The 16,941-nt window shown below is 28.7% G+C and overlaps 2 protein-coding genes across 2 annotated transcripts; both read left to right on the top strand.

Annotated features, from left to right (window-relative positions):
* Nucleotides 1–1,746: 1,746 nt before the first annotated feature.
* Nucleotides 1,747–4,366, top strand: LOC100794871 (embryo-specific protein ATS3A). Its single transcript, XM_003530844.4, has 2 exons — nt 1,747–1,871; nt 3,733–4,366. The coding sequence occupies exons 1-2, from the start codon at nt 1,764–1,766 to the stop codon at nt 4,165–4,167; spliced, it is 543 nt and encodes a 180-aa protein (XP_003530892.3). The 5' UTR covers nt 1,747–1,763; the 3' UTR covers nt 4,168–4,366.
* A 10,797-nt stretch (nt 4,367–15,163) lies between these two features.
* On the top strand, nt 15,164–16,143 carry LOC102665011 (cyclin-dependent protein kinase inhibitor SMR12). The gene has a single exon (XM_006586211.4). The coding sequence runs from the start codon at nt 15,449–15,451 to the stop codon at nt 15,989–15,991; it is 543 nt and encodes a 180-aa protein (XP_006586274.1). The 5' UTR covers nt 15,164–15,448; the 3' UTR covers nt 15,992–16,143.
* Nucleotides 16,144–16,941: the final 798 nt, after the last annotated feature.

Here is a 16,941-nt window from a genome sequence, read left to right as displayed (position 1 = left end):
CATCATTTTTAATATCTGTGCATGTAGAGTTTAGTAGAAGGTATATACTATTGTTCTATCAGTGGATTATCACATAAATGGCTTTAGTTTTTAGTTAATTTTTACCAAGGAAAGTATAATTGATAATGTACGGCACCGCATTCTCTTCAATTATTATGCCGAATAACTTGGTTGTGACGTTCAACTCCAATTCTCCACACTACATAAAGTAGAGATTGTAGTATTTCCATTAGAAATGATCATATGCGAGAGAGTTTATACAGCAGTTGCGGTGAATTGAATAAAGGAACTTTCGACATTGGTGTAGAAAAAAAAATAGCAAATACATCAAGATGCGTCTTGATGAATTTATACATTTAAAGAACATTAGAAGTAAGTTAGTAGATAGTGAATATTAACCAACAAGATCCAACATAGCTTAGCTAATAAATGATCAGATTTATTAAGTATGTTGACAGGGGATCGATTCTTAATAATGATTTCTTAGTTGTAATTCAAATAGAATCTTCAATGTAACGAGAAAAACATCTCATGTGTAACATATTTTATAATAATTATAATTATATACTTTCTTTTATTATTTTTCATCTCCTTCAATCTCATTTTTTCCTTATTTCTTTCATCCTTGTCACACTACTTATAAGGTTCTCACTTTCCCTCTCTTCAATCCACCTACATATACCCAACATGTAGGATATACATTTCATTTATGTAAACTTTATACTTTATTTTTCTTGTACACGTAACCTTTCAATTATTTAACACTCTGCATATCTAAAATAAAATAAATTATTTTACTTTTAAAATTATTTTACCTTTGAATTTATTTATCTTTAATGTTGTTCATCTTATTAAATTCATTTTTTTCATTTAAATCTGAAAATTATATTTTTCTGTTTAATTTCTAATTAGCAGTACGTATTTTTTTATGTGCACTAAAAAGATATCTTTTGATTTAATTAATAACTGGAGATTAATATATTTCAAGGAATAGATATCAGTGAAGTTGCTGGTTTTATCTTTCATTATATATATGTGCCTGTGAAACTAAGATTCAAATCCTAATCAGCTTGTTTAAAACATTCAGTTATCAGTATAAACATTTTTGGTATTAATCATGCATATCTTCTATACAATTTTAACTTTTAATTTTATTATAAATTATATGAATAATTAATACATGCACAGATAGTATTAAGTTTTTAATGTTATCTTTGTTTTTAAAGAAGTTTTTAAAATTATCATTGAATCACATATTTAATTAGTTATAATAAGTTTATTAACTTTTTACATTGAAAATTCATATCTTTAAACTCAAATTATGTTATTTAAATTTCAGTTAAATTAAAAGCTTGAATGCTTCTTATAGTAAAACATAAAAGTGGAGCAAGGGAACATAACGGATAGAATATGAAATATGACCGGAGGTTGCCCCCTAATCAAGTGACTAAAAAGTGAGGGAATATATAACTTTAACCTTCCATACGACAACGGCATGAACGGATTCGGATTAGTCATAGATATATACTTTCCATTAATTAAAAAAAAAAAAAAAGAAGCTCTTGTTAAGGTGAGGAAGCATAAGTAAAATTAAAGGAACCTTTTTCAATAAAATAATAAAACACATATATAGAGCAACGACATTTAAAGATTTATAAGGAATATGCACTTTATGAATGGATCAAGCTAAGAATAAAAATCCATACTGTCTTGTCTTATATATTCCATGTTAAGACGAATAATCGCATGCTTGAAAGAGTAAAATGGGGATGCTGATCATGAAGAGCATTGGAGGGCACTTAATCTGTTGTTGTGTGCTTTTGCAAGTTCTTGTCGCTGGAGGTGAGAGTCTAGAAGCACCAGAGCTTAAGGTAACTAACAATATTTTATAACTTTGGTTGTTACTTATTATATATATATATTAAAATGGAAGCAATGGATTATATTAATTGATCATAATTAAAAAAAATTTAAAAATTTCTTGGTCAATGTCCCTATATATAACATATTATAAGTTTGAATTCTCATTCTTAAATTAGCATATTTTTTTGGAGCTATTTTTTCTTCCGTTAGGACATGTACATTGAACACTTAATTTAATTTTTTATTTATAATTTTCTAATTTTGTTTAAATAAATACTATTAAATTAAATTTTCATTTTAATTTTAAATCATGAGATACTAAATCAAATTACAGATATCTTTCTGATAAACTAAAATTTAATATCAATTTAATATTAATTAAACATAATTTGAATATATATTAAATTTTAAGTTTTAACAAATTAATTACTATATCAATAAAAATAATATATTTTAATTCATATAACTTTTTTTTTAATTTTAAACCTATTTATTTAATTTATTCGAGACCCAAGCCGAACCGATCAAATCTGTTGAGTTTTAGGTTGAATCACGGGTTTTAATATCAGAACCCACTAACCTGTTAATTTGTATTAAATTATGATTATTATTAATATATGTAATATATATATATATATATATTTTTTTTTTTTTTAATTTTTTAAAAATCAAATATTATCAACTATTGATTACATAAACTTGTCGACCTGAACTGAGTAAGTATCAACACATCCTTAACCTTTAGGATCAAAACATCATGAGTTTTATTGATTAAAACCCTTCTAAAAATATTTCAAATTTATTTACAAAGAGTAGGCCCTGTAATGTCTCATTGGTTTTGGTAGAAAAAAATGTTTAAAACTCATCCTCCCTATGCTTATTGAAACTCCTGATCTCGAATATGATATGCTTAATTTCTCATCGCTCATAGATAGATAAGTAGATAGATAGGAGTAAGTGGAGTGGAGTGGGGTGTGATAGTATCTCAATTTTTTTTTACTAAAAAATCTAACAGAAATAGTTGCGTTTGATTTATTTAATAAAATTTTTAGCTTATAAAAATATTACATTTTAAAAATGAGCAGATAAAATTAAATGTTTTGATCCGTTGATCCAACCCAACTCAAACCATTTACAAAAATATTGGTTTGAGTTGGGTTTCATTTTTATTCTCTAAGAATATTGACCCAAAGCAACCGTTCAAATTTGATTGAATTAGGTCATGAGTTTGACCAAACACAACCAAAACCAACCCACTTACACCCTAGACAAGACATGCGATATAGTAGCAAGATATTTGACATATCACCAACATAGGTACTAATTCTTCCTTAGACTGCCCAGTGTGGGATTGGGTCAATTCCATTACAAATGAATTTTTTTAAAGAATAATATATAAATACTGATATATATCATATAGATATATATTATATATTCTATCAACATTTATGATTTTTTATAATTATATTATACTCCTTTAGTTTTTATATATGCCACTCAATTACCTAATTTATAAAGATTAAGGAAAATGATTAACTTAGTTGATAACAATAAATTTGTCTTTAATTTATATTTTTTTTAATTATCTTTATTATTAATATTTCTCACTCTTCTAATGTTGTCAATATATTTTCTTTCTTCTTTTAATATTTCTAATCCAAAAATAATTAATGTTAGAATATTTTAAATTAAATCTTATAAAAAATAACAAATATCATTTTAAATTTGAATCTTATACATAGCAATATAGGATCAAAGAGAATTTCATTATATTTATGTTTTTTTTCTTCTCTTTTCTCTCTCAAGATGTTACATCTCTACCTATTATATTCCATAATTTTCTAACAAACTTGTCTTTGCACAAAGCAGAAAAACTGCACCTACGTGATCACCATAGAAACCACATGCACATGGGGAGCTGAAACCTCAAACATTGTGAGCCTAAGGTTTGGGGACACAAACTCAAATGTCATATTGGTGAGGCACCTAAACTCCAAGCACCTAAGGAAAGTTGACCCATTGGAGCCAGAGGTTCTCGATGACATGCCAAGAAAACCATTCACAGCACCATGTGTAAACTCCCCAATTTGTTACTTGTACCTCAAGCTAATTGGAAACGATGATTGGAGACCAGGTTTTGCACAAATTCAGGTGCTTGAAGGCTCACATCTTAACTCCGATTACTTCTATTTTAGAAGATTTGTGCCTAGACATGTGTGGCATGGCTCGGATGTGTGTGATAGTGAGGTTACGCCTTTTGGACTAAAGAAGAAGAGAAATGTTTATGTGAACAATATCCCATAAGTATTGTAATAAATAAAATGATAATAATTTTATTTTCGATATTTCTTTGGAGCAAGTAAAGAAAGAAATACCGGTTCTTCTTCTTGATATGTAAATTAGTAGAATACTGAATAGTGTCTTTAAAGTTACGGGATAATTGTATAGTAGTGTTGGACAATGTACGTTACATATTAATAACGTAATACATAAATTAGACTTAGTAAAGGATTTTTTTTATTTTTTTTGCATATCAATATTAATATCTTGAAATTCTTTAAAATATAATTCATTTTGCTATCTGCAACGGATGATTAGTATACACGATATGATCTTTCAACAAAAAACAAATAAATAAACAATATATATATATATATATATATATATATATATATATATATATTAATTTTTAAAAAAACTCGTATTCAAGTCTCATATATATATATATAAAATATTACAAAAACAGGTTTAATATCTTTTGATTCATTAAATAATGTTGTTACTCGATCGTAATGATTAAAATTGTTAATGAAGAAAAAATTAAAGAAAAAATATTAAAACCATAACAAAAATAACTTATGTCCCTAATTCAAATAAAATTAAATCTGTAAAAAATATTGGCGGTCAGGAAAAAATTCATTGGGCCCGTATGAATTTTACATTGTCATGATTTAACTGGCTGAACAGGATAAACTAATTATCAAACCGTGCTCATATCAAACAATATAATTATAAAATTTATATTTTTTATAACCTAATTATATAAATATGTAAAGAGAATCCACACCAATGAGCTAACCTTGAATAACCTATAAATATGGACTGAGAGAATTTATCAACAATTTTATACTAAGTCTTCTACTACTCATTCCATAATGGACTAACAAAAAGGGGCCATATCAAACAAGTTTTTTTTCTATTTCAGATTGGAGAATCTGAAATTATAACTAAATCCAAAAAAGAAAAGAAAAACTTGGATGTGCAGAGCAAAAGGTGGTGGTAGAGGCTTTCATTTCATACGGAGGAAAAGGGAGCAACTGTGAAGGAAGCTTTCGGAGATTCCATTGAGGACAATCTCGAAATATTTGAAAATAAGGAGGTGCAGGAAGCAATTACGTAGTTCACATCAAGCCAACCCAAATATTTACAGTTCCTCTTATACTTTTACAGTGGCACTCCTTGAGCTTTGAGGACTGAGGCAAGGATGGTGCATACATCATTAATATGTTGCTGAAAGAAAAATAAATGGGATTGTAAGAATGATCAATAAATAATATGGGAGGAATTGGAGACTATCGTAGTTAAGAGTAGAATATTGAACTGCATATTAAACATAGAAAAATATTGTTTTTATTTTTTAAAAAATTATTATATTATTATTGTATTAAGATATACAACTAGTAATATACTAAATAAATTTTTAATATGAAATTCAGTGAAAAAAAAATAATATGAAAATTTTAACTAAATTTATTTTCAAATTTTGGATCTATCATTAGTAGGTTGGGATCCATTTACATCAAATCAAAGTAAATGTCATTTAATTTTCTTCGTTCAATAACTTAATTTTTATAAACATTAAATTTCTTCAATTCATTTATTGGATGAATAGTTTCTAGTAAAATAAAATAAATTTATAAATTTTATATAATTAAAAATTAAAGAGTAGCTTACTAATTAACTTCGTTTTAATATATAGTATATATACTATTAATAAAAAGGGTGTGGAGAAGACAAAATTAAAAATAATTTTCAGAAATTCTTTTATATTCCTTTAGAGAATGAAGCATATATATATAGTGGGGATGAAGGTATCTAGGGAGAATGATTATCTTTTTTCTTGGTCTAGACTAACTTGTTCGAACTAAGAAAATTCAAGGCATAGCAGATCCAACTATTGAACCTTTTTTTTTCATATACAATATTTAAATCTGAGACTTTATTTATAAAAGAAAAACTTATAATACTTGAATCAACATTACCCATTTATAAAGAATGGTTATCTCGACAAATTGATTCACTATAATTTCAAAAGAAAAAAAAAGTTAAAACTCAATGAATCAAATCATTGAGTACTGGGTAGTTTGCTTCAAATTTAATAAAAATATATTATAAAATCAAAGGAAACTATTTTGAGTAGTTTATTAATAAAAAAATAATCAAACTTTAAATTTAAAGTTGTTGAGTGATAAACATGTATAATATAATACTCACACCAAAAAATTAATTAACTCATAGTATAAAGTATTAACTTATATATCCTATTCTCAAGAGAGAAAAAAAACTTATATAGAGCGTCGGTCGAACACATTAATAGGCCTAAAGCGAGCTTTGAAATTGGGCCTTTTCATTGACAAAAAAATGGACCTTTTTTTAAACTAATAAAACATTTAATAAAATTATTCATATTTTATTTAAAGTTAAAAGAATTAAATGAATTAATGAGAGATTTTTTTTTTCCAACATGTAGCTGGTGTACTTTTGACCTTATGCATAACAGCACAGAGTGTTACCCCTAAGTGACGGCCATTAATAGCACATATGCTTAATATACTTATATTTATAGCAAAAAGTTTATTTTTTAATGGACCTAAAGTAAGAGCTTGGGCTGTCTTATCCTTAGGCGAACCATGCTTATATATCCTATTATTTTCATATATTTTAAGCAAACTGGTATTATTTAAACAACTGGTTCGTTGGTATAAGATTATGTTAAAATAAATATTTGCAAACACAATCCATGCATTCATTTAAAATGAAATATTTTAAAATTCATTTATTAAAAAAAGATCGAACTCCCGAACAAGTTTCTTCAGTGAATAGAGAGCATAATGTCTTTTCCATGGACCACTAGGTTATAATAATGTTCAGTTGCATTGCATTGTAACTCACTTTACAAATGGAGTTAAATTCCATGCCGACTTTTGACAAAGGTGATACTGGTCTAAATCAGAAGGCTGAGATAAGAATATGATGTTGAGATCTTGCACGCTTTGCTTTGGCCCAATTATATATACTCCCAACTTTGATATTAATAAATGCAGATGCATGATTTTCTATAGTGCTACTCGGATCTTCACAAGTTCAATAGTAAAATATATGTTTAAACTCACTGGATCAAAGTTAAACGAATGGAACTCTATTAGATTGAGTTTAGCTATATATATCTAGAACAAATGTACATTTGAAGAAAAAAAAAACTTTTCTTTGATTTTAGAGTTAGGAAAATAATATTTAAATTTGTATAAGTACATTTAAAAATTATATCTTTTCAATTGCTGAAATAGATAAATTGTTTTTTTGGGACGTATTTGAAACAAAAGTATGATTTATTAATTTTAATTTTTGAAAAATTATGTAACAAATTTATAGAAAAATCAGTATGAAATTCTCTGAATACACAAAACCCCTCCCCAATAAAAGTCTAAAACGTATACATATCACCATTCATTTCACTAGTAAAGTCTAGAACATCTCATGCAATCACTAAAAGTTTAACATACATTCGTATATATAAATATATCGTAGAACAATATGGCCTTAGTCTTTGTGAGGGTCACCATAAGGATGAGTGAGACATAAAATAATTTTTTAGAGAAATTTTTTATTTTAATTGAGAAAGTTGTGTTGGATCTTTTGTTAATATATGTAGTCTTTTTACTTTATAAAATTTAATAAAAAATAATTTTTGTTGATAGGATCAAAATTTAAGCTTTAGTAGTCATACTTTTAGACTGCTTGAGACTTAACCAAAATTCAACTATGAGTTCTTTGAATTCTCGAGTCCATTAGTTTTAGAGTTAGTCTAACAGTGAATATCTTGAGGATTTTAGTTTAAATCTATTATTGTCTTCATTGTAAAAAAAAAAAATTGGTGAGTTAGAGAGACATTATATTATATACTAAAAAAAAGGAATTAAATAGTTTAGATTAAGATTGTGATTGACTATTCCATTGATCTAAGGCAGCAAGCAAGTTAATAAGGTTAATAAGAATCAGACAAGGTGATTAGTACGTGATCCTTGTTTTTCTTTAAGCCATTAGCCACATGTATATGCCCCATTGGTGTTGACCAAAACATTATGGCAGATCCTAAATAATGACCAATCATAACAGTAGTGTTTCCACATATCTTTTAGAGAATGAAGACGTGACCCGGATCTGCTCGGAAAAGGGAGCACAAAAAGCCATAACAAAAGTGGGCTAATCTTAAAGAAAAAGAGAAAAAAGAAGGAAAGAGAAATAGTACAAAACATGCATTATTGTGAAATGTGAGTTGTTTCTGTTCTGACCATAACAAGTCAATAGCAAGCAACACGAGATAGTGGACAACCATGACTACACTGCGTTCCAAGAAATTAATTCCAAATCCGATAAACTCCAATCCAATCCAACCAGACATTCATTCTCTCGTAAAAGCATGCGAGGTGGATAGCAATCATGCCCTCATCATTGTAATACTCTCTTTTTTTTATGTCAAGTCTACCTCATTTCTTTCATTATTTTTATCTCAATCGATAGCATGCACATTAGTATTGAATGAAAAATCGTTCCTCCTTTTAATAATTTGTAAAAGGAACAAACATCTTATCAATATGTCATTATTGCGAGTATATATATATAACTAAACTCAAATCTATTATCTTGCGAGGAAATATTTCACTCTAACTGATCAAACAGATTATTAAATGAATTTTAGTTATTGATAATAATTTATACAAACCACATGGTAAAAAAAGAGATAAATTATCTTTGTTGCCATATTATGTTAACTTTTGACTTCTGCAAAATCAACTTGTCAATTCTCTTGACGAGCCCAATTGGGAAATTAACTAATTCGACAGTAAATCATCCAATTCAAGGTCTTTCATAAAAATGAACTTTTGCATCAATCATTTCTACATTAGCTTGGCTGAGATGGTTGCCGCTTCTAGCACCAAATTTGCAACAACTATTAAAGATAATTTCGGCTCCGAAAGCTCTACTTTCAGGTGTTTTCCTTAAGTCGATCATCATTATTCATTAAGGAAATCTACAGTAAGACCAATACTCTATATTGCATTTTCTCCTTAGTCACACGCTTGTTATCCTTCTGCAACGACAACGATTGATTATGCACCACCAACTGTTTGTGTCGTTCATCAGCGACTTTAGGGAGTTGCAAGCATGGAAAAACTGATTTTCTTTGTAGTTGTTCCACTCTTTTAGCATATGGATTCTTGTTGGTTACTGCCTCTTGTTGACTCCCTTTGGGCCACCACTAGTACTTTGGTTGTCCCCCAAGTTTGGGAATGGTTTTCTATTTCTTCTTAGTCGTGGGAGTTGTGACCATATTCATATTTGTATCAAGGAATTAATTAAAAATATGTTTGGATAGAAAATTTTAACTGAAAAAAGTAATTTAGTAAAGAATTTAAATTTTTTAATCTAAAATTCATTGTTTGGATATTTTTATGAAGAATTTAAATTTTTGAAATTTTAAACAATTAAAAATATGAAATTTTAATTTTCTTCTAAAAGATGAAAAATTGAAATTCTCTTCTTAATAGGAGAAGCTAAGTTTGAGTGTTTCCTTTATAACCTTCATCCTCTCTTTCACCTGAAAGTTCCCAAAATCTCGTTCTTGAACTCACAACTCTTCCCTCATGTTGATGATCCTTTTTTTCAAGAAACATCGTATAAGCTCACAGAGTGTTGATCGGGTGTGGGCGTAGGGGGGCATATAAAACTATACCGTCAGTCAAGGGAGCAACCGTCGATGTCCATCACGCGTCGTTGATTAAATGTTGTGGTCGGGTGCAATGGTGTACGGTGTCATATCTTGATTCCTCTGTGATTCCCCCATGCTCCATCAGTGTTTTTCTCTATAGAAATATACCAACCATATTCCTTCTTCTCTATGCATTCATTTTCTTTCACCTTCATAATTTTAATTTTTTTTTATCTAAACACAAAATTTTAAAAATAAAAGAATTTCAATTGAACTATTTAAAATTTTTAAAATTTAAAATTTCTCATACTTTTAAATTTTCTTATCCAGAATTTCAATCTACATTTCTTCTCCTTTATCGACTAATTTAAATGGTTATTATCAAGAGTTTGGATGCCATTTATTTAGTTGTCATCTACTTATTTGATGGATCTCCTGTTTCGCTGTTGTTGTTGATGCAACCTACATGCCTCCCACGACTATTTGGGATCTTCTTTGATTGGATAAATGAATACATTGTTCCATCCTTATAGCTTTAGCAGAAAGCTGAGAAAGATCTATATAGAATCTTGCATTATTCATGTTCTGGGAACTAAACATTACACTTGCTCCTTCTGCGCTTGAATCTCACCAGGTATTCAACAGTTGGCTTATTTTCTTGTTACTTGGTATTCATTAAGTCAACCACGAGCATGTCAGGCTAAGGAGAGTAGAATCTATTGTGAAAACACCTTTTCATATTAGCAACTACCCACTTCTCCAATATATTTTATATTTTAAGGAGATCATAACTTCGTATGCATTTTAGCCTTGCAAAAACTGTTTGCAATTATCTTTCACTTTCAAATATTCCTTTCAACTGAATTTTTCCTGATATAGTTTTTTCTTCTTCTCAATTCAATTTTGTTGTGCTAAGTGGCAGAAATAGTCGTTAGCCATTAGTCGCTAGGAATAGTTATCGTCATAAAAAATGATTGTTCTAGCAGTTGGCAATTAGAAACAACTATTTTAATAGTTAGTCATTTTTAGCATTGGGTTAAGTTAGAATTCATTTAAATGAGCCACATTAGTCAACAGCCATCGACTAAATTAATCAGTTAAATTAGTCGTCCGATGATAAATGACTCGCCTAGCAAATATTTTAGCACCAATAATATTATAATATAAGTAAAACAATGTGTGACATAATTCTTATCTCAAGCTATCCATTATATGTTAGAATGGTTTGTATTAAGTATTAACTAATTATTAAATGTGCAGTTAAAAAAAAAACTAAATTATTAGATGTTTTATGATTTATATCTATTTACTATCAATAACAGTGCTTATTCAATTCAGTAAAAAAAAATGCTTATTCAAATCACATAAAAAAAAGAAGGCATTTAGATCTATTTGTGATCCAATTTACAAGCCTATAGTTCAAACACGAATCTGTAAAATACAAGTCTACTTAAATGAATATCTACCGGTCTAAATTATGAACTTAAACAAATCAAGCTGAATTCGTGTACCCAGCTTTATCGTATCCTTATATTAGATTATTGTTAAAGGGAAAAAAATAAATAAACGTTAAAAACTGAAATGGAAGACACATATATAGTATAGTTAGTTATAATAGTTTCCCTTTTGTTTATTTTTATCCTTAAAATTGTACAGAATTAAGACTTATTCGGCTATTTCGATTAAAAATTTAAATCATACTAATTGTATAGAATAATTTTTCTGCAAAATTTCTTCCAATATTTTTTGTGAAAACATATTATATATAAAATTAGAATCGTGCTAGTATTCCTAAATTGCATCAATTCAAATGAAGTCTAGTTATAGGCATACGTAGTGGTTAGACTCAGGTTTTTAAATCCCACCACTACATCTTCCCTATAGCTGCATAGGCAAACTCAGTTCCAGCACTCTAGCTTTTTCTTCAAATCTTGGACGCTAAATAAAATGTGATCATAACGTATGTTAAATGTACTTGGCCAAACTTAATTATATATATAAACCTGCAACACATATAGTCCAGTCAAAGTGTAGAGGGATGGAGGGAGGGTTGGTAAAATTAACCTACGATATGAGATAATGGAGGCAAAATCATAAGCCAGAACATGATTTGCAATGATCTTCATCATGAGTGTGAAAATCTCTGTTCACGGAACCACAATAATTTGCTTAAAACCCTGCGGTGGTGCCGGTGCTCTCTCCTTTTAATTAATGCAAGTTTGTCCATTGCCAACAACTACATAACTCTACCACGATTAACTAGTCACCGAATCTGAAAACTTCAAAAGAAAATTAATTCAATGATTCGTCTTCTTTAATTTAATTTGGTGAATTATATATGTTGCATATACTTTTTTTATAGGAATGTTGCACAGGATGTTGCATGTACTTAAACACGCTTAATTTCATAACTTGTCAAAGTAAATATGTTTAGTTATTAATTAATTAAACTTTGTTTCTCGTCAAATTCAAATTTATATGGATATAAAAAATTGTTCAATTAATGACTTGAATATTTTGTAAATTGTATTAGCAGCAGCTTTCTTTGAGTTTCTTCCCAGTATCTGTAAATTTTGGGCTAGAAACAGAATTAATATAAGAGATTAATACATTGGTTAAATATGCCATTCTTTACCAAGTTATCGTATGGAATAAAAAAAGGAAAAAAAGAAGTTGAAGTTGAAGTTTATATATGTAGAAAACCATGCACTTTGTTGTATACAGTTAAATATATTGTTCTTCAACAAAACAATTCAAACAAATTAATTATTAAACCCATTATATGATGGCGCCACTGTAACATACTGTAGATATCATGGTAGTTATAGTATGTTAGGGGACAGCTATGCTAGCTTTGGAAGCTCACCAACTCTGAAATTACTTCCATTTTCAGGGAAGGAATCCAAGGTCACCAATCTCTGAAATATTAAGTGGAAGAATGGGGTACTATGACTTTCTTTGCCCGTTACTCCAAGGCAACAAAGTAGAAAGCCACGACTGTAGATAGTATCATGAAAAGAGAGAATCCAATACAAAGCACACATAGAAAACTACATGGCGAACTAGCTTCCAAATAAAACAATACAAACTTGTGAATGAAATCTTTCAGGTGAACAATCAAACGTAAGCCAAATTCTTCATTTGGCTAATAATTTTTTTTTCTTAAGGTTTCCACATTTTAAAGTATAGTTAACTTAATTGGGGCCGGATTTAATAATTAATGGAATTCAATCTAAAACACACGAACCTATGTTGGTGTGGTGTGTAGTTCTTTTGTCCCGGAAAAGAAAAGAGGAAAAAAAAGGGAATTCATTAGGGAGAAGAGGTCATTGACCTAATATTAAAAATCCATTAAATTTGGTTAGGTGATGTCATAGACAGATGTTGAATTTTTATGTCACATGATGTGATCCATCCTTGGATACTTTAATGATTGTTTAATAATAAATATCAACCACCTTCAATCAATATTAACTCGGCTTTTGTCAGTTTTGTGCTTGTATTTTTCTTTTATTCAGCTAATATTTAAAGAATGCCAGATAAATAAATATTTAAAATGAATTAAATAATATAAACACATGGAAAAGTGAAGGGGATCGAATCTAAGTAGCCCTTGGAAATTGAGCTGGGCTTCTGGAATGCTAATATAGTTTTACTTTTATGTTTTTACCATAAAATACAACACTTTGAAAAAGCCTATAAATGAATATAATGATGTAGACCTTCTATTAAAGTCAAATTTTTGGTTCCTTTACCTCTTGAACAATATTGCTTGCAAGTGAAACAAAGCATCATATTCATCATCTATATATGTATCTAATATAGCAAGAGATCTATGAGATAAAGGGCATGCCGTAACAATTGCAGGGTTGTTAGTAAATGGTCCCCAAAAAAAGCATATCACGTGCATAGATGCATTAAAGTTCGTATATATATCAGAAAAGCAAACCAAAGTTTTACGTTACAAGTGTTATCTAAAACCCAAAGAGTGTAGTATCTGTCCAACATAATTGTTTCGAAAAAAAGATATTCATTTGTGTAAAAAAAGAAAAAAAAGATGTTATCATATTAAAACAAATTACATATCACCAAAATAATAATAATAATAATAATATAAATAAAATTACATTAAAAAATACCATTAAAGTTGGGAGAAGTCTTTATTTATATATATTATTAAAACTTCAAAAAGCTAAATAGTAAAGTTCGTTAACTTGGAATGTGTATGACGAGGCTTTTAAAATTATCTTTTAATTTATTTAATTAACTTAATAAATTTTTTTTAACTAAACTTGAGTTATTTAGTAACTTTTATCATTTTAGTAGTGTTTGTTGAAATACTACATCATATAGCATTTAAAATTATAAGTTTTTAGCTTGTTCTTTTTTCTATTTTTATTTTCATTATCTTATAATGACTCCTCCTTTTGTATCCTTTGACGTCATAGTTTAACAATTATCTTTACCAAATATTTTTAATTTAGTTCATTAGTTTTAAACTTTCAACTTTGACCCAACTAACTTTTAAATTTTTAACTAACTTATTCCCTACTTTTGTGTCAAACACACCCTTAATAAGTAAAATCAAATTGTTTGACTCAAAAGAGCTATGGGCCAAAACTGAAAGATGCATCGTTGTAATCTCTTTTTTGCGATTTTTTAACATTTAATTCTTAACTTTGGAATAAAGAAAATTCTAAAATGCTAAATTTATGTTACCAAAACTATAAAAAAAAAACTCCAAATAGATTAACTATTATTAGAGAAGTGTCATGTACGTATTAACAACGTACGTAGCGTTAATTGGATTATATATAGTTTCTGTTGGTAAAAAATTTAAGCAACTGAAATTAAATTATTAATATAAACATCATTAGTCTGTATTAATTAATATATAATATAATATCATGATGCATCAATTTACAAATAATTTAACTCTACTGTTACATCAAACATTATTATACAATACATATATACATATTATTAGTACATGCTCAATATTTATTAACAATTTATTTTCTATTATTAAATAATTTTCACCAGTTAAAAAGCAATTTTAACTATATACTGTAATAAAAAAAATCAATTCTTTTAGAAAATGATTTTTTTTTGGTACGTAGTCAACCCTTGTTACTTGGTAATCAATACCCATACCCATTGAAAAATTGTAATATTCGTGAGAAATTAAGAAGCACCCATTAGTGAGGGAAAAAGATACTTGCATAAATAAATAATGTGAGGTGCTATTTAAGTAGTAAGATTGTGACTGGTAAGAGGTTTAAGAAGAGTATTAAGTTTGTACAAGTATCATCTTTTTCCTTGATGAGTTTATATAAGATCCGATGCATATTATAAAACTCTCTCAACGTCCACTCTTTGTGGGACACAAACCCAGATGGTAAGAGAAACGCATCCCATCCCCCAAAAGTGCAGCCAAAGAAATCATTAAATAAAAAAAAGGAAGAGATTTTGGTTTTGATGATCTCTCTATAAACATGTCCCTGATAACCCCTTCTTATTAACACTTATCTTCTCTTTCTTTTGCTCTTTTTCTTCATTGTTTTCTTCTTCACCAGTGTTAGCTTCACTCACTTCATGCACTTCAAAACCGATCATCACACCCTCTTCTCAAGCATGTCAAATCAAGAGTTCTTCCTTCTCACCAAAGATGATGACAAAGAAGATTTGAGCAACTTCGAGATTGTGAAGAGACACACGTTAACCCTTTCAAGCAGTTCCAACTCTCAACATTCACAAAAAGAAGAGAAGAAAAGCAATCATCAAGAGATCATAGAAGAGTGTCAACAACAGATCTGTAGAATAACAAAAGCTCATGATTCAGAATCAAGTACTTCAAAACTCAAAGAGGAAGATGAAGAAGAAGATGGATTCAAAACTCCAACATCTTTGGACCACAAGATTCCACTAGTGCCTTCACAGTGCCCTCCTGCACCAAGAAAAACCAAACCTTCTCTGAAAAGAAAAACATCTTATTACAACAACCATTGCAACTACTGCAGACACCCACTTGATCTGTCAAAAGAGGTGTTTGAATTATTGTTCCCAACCCAACATTCTAATCCACTTTCTGGCTCACATCAAAGCACCAAGAAAGTTCGAAGTCAAGAACAAAAGTGATATGATGCAATAATTTTGGTGCAAAAACATGCACCATAAAGTTTCTGGGTACCATCGGTCTCCTGAATGGATCTCTGTATGTCGAGAAATTAGTCTGGCTCGGATACTGATAAACAACAACAAAAAAAACAGTTTCTATGTGCATAACTCATAACATCAGGCGCAAGATTTTGGTCAGTATCAATTTTCTTTTTGGTGATTATAAATTAATTTGTCATGGACCTTTTGTTTGTTCTTGTTGAGATCCTTATTAGTATTATATATTCTTAGAGCGATTTGTTAAGGTTTAAGCCGAAAAGATAAAGGTCTTGATGAAAAAGATTAATGTGAAGTGTGAATGGAAGTTGTAGAATTTCTAACTTTACTACTGTTCCGATCAGTTGTTAATTACTTTTGTACCAGTTAAGATGTAGGTGCTTCATAAATAAAGGAAGATAATTTAATATTCTTTTTTTGATCGTTAGGAGAGAATTTATTCTCTGATGTAGGTTTATTTTGAACACAAAAAACAAAATCAAGATTCATCTTGATTAGCTAAAGTGTGTTAAGTTTGGTTATCGTTTTCTTTCTGAGATTCTTCCTTCTGGTTTACACTTGGAGAAGTTGTCTTCGGATTCCAAAAGATAGAGGGGAGCAGAAACAGTTGCTGGTGCTGGAAACCTAAATGATTATGTTCTTGCACTACTGGAATGTAGTGAATTTGATTGTACACAAATTATTATATAACACGATTTTTCTGTTTTGTTTTGTTTGTGCGTTTGCAGGTGTATGTATATACAAGTATACATAAATATAGAGAGAGATTTCTATGATTCTATCTATGGGTATTACAAATTATCCTTATATCGAATAAAAAAGAAATAATCATTATTTGGGAAATTCCATGACTATTCTAAAAAATATAATTAATGTGTAAGGATTAAATTTATACGTAATATATAGTTTAGCTT

Source organism: Glycine max, chromosome 8 (assembly GCF_000004515.6).
Source record: "Glycine max cultivar Williams 82 chromosome 8, Glycine_max_v4.0, whole genome shotgun sequence".
Taxonomy (NCBI): Eukaryota; Viridiplantae; Streptophyta; class Magnoliopsida; order Fabales; family Fabaceae; genus Glycine; species Glycine max.
This window is presented reverse-complemented; position numbering and strand designations above follow the sequence as displayed.

What these genes read in the sequence shown, in the direction of transcription:
- LOC102665011 (XM_006586211.4), top strand. Translation starts at nt 15,449, where the DNA reads ATGCACTTCAAAACCGATCATCACACCCTCTTCTCAAGCATGTCAAAT.
- LOC100794871 (XM_003530844.4), top strand. Translation starts at nt 1,764, where the DNA reads ATGGGGATGCTGATCATGAAGAGCATTGGAGGGCACTTAATCTGTTGT. An exon ending in TAGAAGCACCAGAGCTTAAG is followed by an intron (nt 1,872 to 3,732) that starts GTAACTAACAAT and finishes TGCACAAAGCAG; the next exon opens with AAAAACTGCACCTACGTGAT.